Genomic DNA, 7497 nt, shown 5'->3' with positions numbered 1-7497 from the left:
GATGCGGGTTGGATGCAGTTGGATGCGGGTTGGATGCAGTTGGATGCAGGTTGGATGCAGGTTGGATGCAGGTTGGATGCAGGTTGGATGCGGGTTGGATGCATGGTTGGATGCGGGTTGGATGCAGTTGGATGCGGGTTGGATGCAGGTTGGATGCAGGTTGGATGCGGGTTGGATGCATGGTTGGATGCAGGTTGGATGCAGGTTGGATGCAGGTTGGATGCGGGTTGGATGCATGGTTGGATGCGGGTTGGATGCAGTTGGATGCGGGTTGGATGCAGGTTGGATGCATGGTTGGATGCGGGTTGGATGCAGTTGGATGCGGGTTGGATGCAGGTTGGATGCAGGTTGGATGCAGGTTGGATGCAGGTTGGATGCGGGTTGGATGCAGGTTGGATGCGGGTTGGATGCAGGTTGGATGCGGGTTGGATGCAGTTGGATGCGGGTTGGATGCAGGTTGGATGCAGGTTGGATGCGGGTTGGATGCATGGTTGGATGCGGGTTGGATGCAGTTGGATGCCAGCAGGCCACGCTGCAGTGACCCTCTGGTCTCCAGGCGGGGCGGCTCACCGGAGGCTCCCCAGGTCCAGCAGGGAGTTGTAGGCCACAGCCTCGATCTTGTTCCTCTCCAGGTAGAGGTGCGTCAGGTTCTCCATGCCCCTGATGGCTCCTGGGATCCTCCTGAAGTTGTTCTGGAAGCAGAGCAGCTCCTTCAGGGAGCTCTGCTCGATGAAGATGCGGTCTGGGATGCTGAAGAGGTTGAGGTCGGACAGGTCCAGCCTCTGCAGCTTCTTCAGCCCGGTGAAGGTCCGTGTGTGGAGGTAGCTGATGTACTCATTGTGGGCCATCTTCAGCTCCAGCAGGTTGGATAGGCCCTGGAGGTCAGAGGTCAGACATGAGGAGAAGCTGGACAGGGTTTGGTCCTGCTGGTTCCTGGGGTTCTCCTGAGGTTCTCCGCTATCAGAACCATCAGTACCACCAGAACCGTCAGAACCTTTTGTTGTGCCATATGCCATGATCCTGGTTTTTGGACATTGGGAACCAGTTTCCATATTTCATCTTGACATGATGACCAGAGAAGAGAACGCAGCCAGCTAGAAGATCTCTCCAGAAGTGTCAGAACTTCTGGATCCAGACTGGATGAGCCGCTGAGACAAAGAGGAACCCTGGTTGCTGCTCTGACTGCTGAGCTGCAGCTGGAGGAAAACTCAAGTCTTCCAAATGGAAAAAAAAACAAAAAGGTTTGCAAAAGCTAACAGGATGGACTGCATGCTACGCTATGCTACGCTATGCTACAGGAATATGTGTTGAGCTGTTGCTAAAGCTTAGACCAGCTTTATTCACTAAGGATTTAAACACTGATATAACATTAGTGTTCATGTGTTCCTCAGATGCTCGGTTACATTTCCTTTACCAAGTCTGACCAAGAGTCATTTAGTGGAATCCTGATGTCTATTCGCTGCTAGCTATTTCAAAGAGGGTAAAGAATCATTTAACTAAAGGTTATTGGTTCCTGATTAAGCAAATCATTCAATAAAACATTATTTGGCCAAATCATGTTTATTCACCTCATGGATTTGCATTGTGAATTGGTCTGAAAACATTCCAATTTCTCTAAAATTAGTGAAAAGCTAATTTGATCAGATCCCAAATTCTTCCAGATAAACAAAAATCCATCTTAAACTGTAATCTGGTTTTCAACCATGTTTCCTTCCTCTTTGTACATAGTAGTTAGTTTAGCTAGTTGAGTTTTACTAGTCTTAGTTGAGAGTTTTAAACTGAAATATGTTTGACTTGGAGCTGAATGATTTTTGTTAATAAAATCTTATATTTTGAACAGAAGTGGTGAATTTATTCCATTAATGTGCAGAAATAACTGTTTGACCATGATTAGAGCTGGAATCACTCTTTCATCTATTGTTCTACAACACAGTTAGTAGGACTGGGTGTCATAAACAGTATATAACAGCAATAAACATCCTAAAGTATCAGAAATACAATAGAATAGAACATAAAATCCCATCATTAATGTGAGATCCTACCTGGATGGGCATTGAACATTAATATTTCAACACATCAGAACCATCAGAACCGAACCATTTAGCTGCTCTATGGCAGAAACATGATGAGGATCTTGAAGGTTTTCTCTCTCAGCAGAAGAAAACTGAACCCTGGACTTGGTGTCTGACTGAGGAGGGGATCCAGGGACCTGATGGTTCTCTGGGACCTGATGGGACCTGATGGTTCTCTAGGACCTGATGGGACCTGATGGTTCTCTAGGAGCTGATGGGACCTGATGGTTCTCTGGGACCTGATGGGACCTGATGGTTCTCTAGGACCTGATGGGACCTGATGGTTCTCTAGGACCTGATGGTTCTCTAGGACCTGATGGGACCTGATGGTTCTCTAGGACCTGATGGTTCTCTAGGACCTGATGGGACCTGATGGTTCTCTAGGACCTGATGGGACCTGATGGTTCTCTAGGACCTGATGGTTCTCTAGGACCTGATGGGACCTGATGGTTCTCTGGGACCTGATGGTTCTCTAGGACCTGATGGGACCTGATGGTTCTCTAGGACCTGATGGAACCTGATGGTTCTCTAGGACCTGATGGTTCTCTGGGACCTGATGGTTCTCTAGGACCTGATGGGACCTGATGGTTCTCTAGGACCTGATGGGACCTGATGGTTCTCTAGGACCTGATGGAACCTGATGGTTCTCTAGGACCTGATGGTTCTCTAGGACCTGATGGGACCTGATGGTTCTCTAGGACCTGATGGAACCTGATGGTTCTCTAGGACCTGATGGTTCTCTGGGACCTGATGGTTCTCTAGGACCTCATGGGACCTGATGGTTCTCTAGGACCCGATCGTTCTCTGGGACCTGATGGTTCTCTAGGACCTGATGGTTCTCTAGGACCTGATGGGACCTGATGGTTCTCTAGGACCTGATGGAACCTGATGGTTCTCTAGGACCTGATGGTTCTCTGGGACCTGATGGTTCTCTAGGACCTGATGGGACCTGATGGTTCTCTGGGACCTGATGGTTCTCTAGGACCTGATGGTTCTCTAGGACCTGATGGGACCTGATGGTTCTCTAGGACCTGATGGAACCTGATGGTTCTCTAGGACCTGATGGTTCTCTAGGACCTGATGGGACCTGATGGTTCTCTATGACCTGATGGAACCTGATGGTTCTCTAGGACCTGATGGTTCTCTAGGACCTGATGGGACCTGATGGTTCTCTAGGACCTGATGGTTCTCTAGGACCTGATGGTTCTCTAGGACCTGATGGGACCTGATGGTTCTCTAGGACCTGATGGTTCTCTAGGACCTGATGGGACCTGATGGTTCTCTAGGACCTGATGGAACCTGATGGTTCTCTAGGACCTGATGGTTCTCTAGGACCTGATGGGACCTGATGGTTCTCTAGGACCTGATGGAACCTGTTGGTTCTCTAGGACCTGATGGTTCTCTAGGACCTGATGGGACCTGATGGTTCTCTAGGACCCGATGGTTCTCTAGGACCTGATGGTTCTCTAGGACCTGATGGGACCTGATGGTTCTCTAGGACCTGATGGGACCTGATGGTTCTCTAGGAGCTGATGGGACCTGATGGTTCTCTGGGACCTGATGGTTCTCTAGGACCTGATGGGACGTGATGGTTCTCTAGGACCCGATGTGACCTGATGGTTCTCTAGGACCTGATGGTTCTCTAGGACCTGATGGGACCTGATGGTTCTCTAGGAGCTGATGGGACCTGATGGTTCTCTAGGACCTGATGGTTCTCTAGGACCTGATGGGACCTGATGGTTCTCTAGGACCTGATGGGACCTGATGGTTCTCTAGGACCTGATGGGACCTGATGGTTCTCTAGGAGCTGATGGGACCTGATGGTTCTCTAGGACCTGATGTGACCTGATGGTTCTCTAGGACCTGATGGGACCTGATGGTTCTCTAGGAGCTGATGGGACCTGATGGTTCTCTAGGACCTGATGTGACCTGATGGTTCTCTAGGACCTGATGGGACCTGATGGTTCTCTAGGACCTGATGTGACCTGATGGTTCTCTAGGACCTGATGGGACCTGATGGTTCTCTAGGAGCTGATGGGACCTGATGGTTCTCTAGGACCTGATGTGACCTGATGGTTCTCTAGGACCTGATAGGACCTGATGGTTCTCTAGGAGCTGATGGGACCTGATGGTTCTCTAGGACCTGATGTGACCTGATGGTTCTCTAGGACCTAATGGGACCTGATGGTTCTCTAGGACCTGATGGTTCTCTAGGACCTGATGGGACCTGATGGTTCTCTAGGACCTGATGGGACCTGATGGTTCTCTAGGACCTGATGGGACCTGATGGTTCTCTAGGAGCTGATGGGACCTGATGGTTCTCTAGGACCTGATGTGACCTGATGGTTCTCTAGGACCTGATGTGACCTGATGGTTCTCTAGGAGCTGATGGGACCTGATGGTTCTCTAGGACCTGATGTGACCTGATGGTTCTCTAGGACCTGATGGGACCTGATGGTTCTCTAGGACCTGATGTGACCTGATGGTTCTCTAGGACCTGATGGGACCTGATGGTTCTCTAGGAGCTGATGGGACCTGATGGTTCTCTAGGACCTGATGTGACCTGATGGTTCTCTAGGACCTGATAGGACCTGATGGTTCTCTAGGAGCTGATGGGACCTGATGGTTCTCTAGGACCTGATGTGACCTGATGGTTCTCTAGGACCTGATGGGACCTGATGGTTCTCTAGGAGCTGATGGGACCTGATGGTTCTCTAGGAGCTGATGGGACCTGATGGTTCTCTAGGACCTGATGGGACCTGATGGTTCTCTAGGACCTGATGTGACCTGATGGTTCTCTAGGACCTGATAGGACCTGATGGTTCTCTAGGAGCTGATGGGACCTGATGGTTCTCTAGGACCTGATGTGACCTGATGGTTCTCTAGGACCTGATGGGACCTGATGGTTCTCTAGGAGCTGATGGGACCTGATGGTTCTCTAGGACCTGATAGGACCTGATGGTTCTCTAGGAGCTGATGGGACCTGATGGTTCTCTAGGACCTGATGTGACCTGATGGTTCTCTAGGACCTGATAGGACCTGATGGTTCTCTAGGAGCTGATGGGACCTGATGGTTCTCTAGGACCTGATGGGACCTGATGGTTCTCTAGGACCTGATGGGACCTGATGGTTCTCTAGGACCTGATAGGACCTGATGGTTCTCTAGGAGCTGATGGGACCTGATGGTTCTCTAGGACCTGATGTGACCTGATGGTTCTCTAGGACCTGATGGGACCTGATGGTTCTCTAGGAGCTGATGGGACCTGATGGTTCTCTAGGACCTGATGGGACCTGATGGTTCTCTAGGACCTGATGGGACCTGATGGTTCTCTAGGACCTGATGTGACCTGATGGTTCTCTAGGACCTGATAGGACCTGATGGTTCTCTAGGAGCTGATGGGACCTGATGGTTCTCTAGGACCTGATGTGACCTGATGGTTCTCTAGGACCTGATGGGACCTGATGGTTCTCTAGGACCTGATGGGACCTGATGGTTCTCTAGGACCTGATGGTTCTCTAGGACCTGATGGGACCTGATGGTTCTCTAGGACCTGATGGGACCTGATGGTTCTCTAGGACCTGATGGGACCTGATGGTTCTCTAGGACCTGATGTGACCTGATGGTTCTCTAGGACCTGATAGGACCTGATGGTTCTCTAGGAGCTGATGGGACCTGATGGTTCTCTAGGACCTGATGTGACCTGATGGTTCTCTAGGACCTGATGGGACCTGATGGTTCTCTAGGACCTGATGGGACCTGATGGTTCTCTAGGACCTGATGGGACCTGATGGTTCTCTAGGACCTGATGGGACCTGATGGTTCTCTAGGACCTGATGGGACCTGATGGTTCTCTAGGACCTGATGGGACCTGATGGTTCTCTAGGACCTGATGTGACCTGATGGTTCTCTAGGACCTGATAGGACCTGATGGTTCTCTAGGAGCTGATGGGACCTGATGGTTCTCTAGGACCTGATGTGACCTGATGGTTCTCTAGGACCTGATGGGACCTGATGGTTCTCTAGGAGCTGATGGGACCTGATGGTTCTCTAGGACCTGATGGGACCTGATGGTTCTCTAGGACCTGATGGGACCTGATGGTTCTCTAGGACCTGATGTGACCTGATGGTTCTCTAGGACCTGATAGGACCTGATGGTTCTCTAGGAGCTGATGGGACCTGATGGTTCTCTAGGACCTGATGGGACCTGATGGTTCTCTAGGACCTGATGTGACCTGATGGTTCTCTAGGACCTGATGGGACCTGATGGTTCTCTAGGACCTGATGGGACCTGATGGTTCTCTAGGACCTGATGGTTCTCTAGGACCTGATGGGACCTGATGGTTCTCTAGGACCTGATGTGACCTGATGGTTCTCTAGGACCTGATGGGACCTGATGGTTCTCTAGGACCTGATGGGACCTGATGGTTCTCTAGGACCTGATGGTTCTCTAGGACCTGATGGGACCTGATGGTTCTCTAGGACTCTGTGGGCCGAGTCAGACCTGTCTGAGACCAGACTCTAAGCAGAGCGTAAAGCGGTTGAAGCTGACTGCAGCGCCTCAGGAAGGAAACAGGAAGCAGACCTTGAACGCTCCTGGCGTGATGAAAGAGATGTTGTTGTGGTCCAGAGACAGAGACTTCAGGGAGGGCAGGGTACCGAAGGCCCGCTCCGACAGGAAGCGGAGCCGGTTCTTCTCCAGGTTGATGGCCGCCGCCTCGCAGGGGAACTCTTTAGGCAGCTGGGCCAGGCCGGCGCGGTCGCACAGGACGCTGCAGCTCCTCTCCTGGGTGCAGGTGCAAGATGGCGGGCAGGCGCGGACGCAGGCCCAGCGGGCCAACGCCGCCTCAGGCAGCAGGCTCAGCAGACACACTGCAGGGAGAAGGACACCAGCTGATGAACATCCACCACTGGGAACCAGTACAGCTCTGAGCGGCTCAAACTGGTCCTGGGAAAATATTCACAGCCTGTAAACATTTTTAGTTTATAGCTATGAAATAAAATATCTTCAATTTGGATTTTAGGGCAGAAATGGAAAAAAATCTAATAATCATTGAGTGCAAAAGCAATCAAACCCTTTCCTGATCATTAAAATTCACAGTGAAAGGAGACGGAGTCCGACCATGTGATCAAAGTACGGCCGGCATCATCTAAAGCAGGATCAGATCTATATATCTATGTCTTCATTGGTTTCCTGTTAAATCCAGGAGGAGGACAAGGACACCATGCAGGGACACCATGCTGGCCTGGGAGGAGCTGCAGGATGACGATGAGCCTGGGAGCTTCTATGTTTCTTTTTCTATGTCTGCTTCTGTCTCCTTGAACCCCAGTGGGCCTCAGCAGATGGCCGCTCACACTGAGCCTGGTTCTGCTGGAGGTTTCTTCCTGTTCAAAGGGAGTTTTTCCTCTCCACTGTCGCTACAAGCA

The 7497-nt window shown here is 50.8% G+C and overlaps 1 protein-coding gene across 1 annotated transcript; it reads right to left on the bottom strand.

Moving 5' to 3' along the window:
- Positions 1 to 459: 459 nt before the first annotated feature.
- Positions 460 to 7027, bottom strand: LOC119784594 (nyctalopin-like; the record flags this gene model as incomplete). Its single annotated transcript, XM_038286719.1, has 2 exons — positions 460 to 875; positions 6656 to 7027. Coding segments are annotated over 2 exons (681 nt in total), but the record flags the coding sequence as incomplete, so codon positions are not given.
- Between the last annotated feature and the right edge of the window lie 470 nt (positions 7028 to 7497).

The sequence above is a fragment of the Cyprinodon tularosa genome, unplaced genomic scaffold, assembly GCF_016077235.1.
Source record: "Cyprinodon tularosa strain WSP-4 unplaced genomic scaffold, ASM1607723v1 ctg2297, whole genome shotgun sequence".
NCBI lineage: Eukaryota > Metazoa > Chordata > Actinopteri > Cyprinodontiformes > Cyprinodontidae > Cyprinodon > Cyprinodon tularosa.
This window is presented reverse-complemented; position numbering and strand designations above follow the sequence as displayed.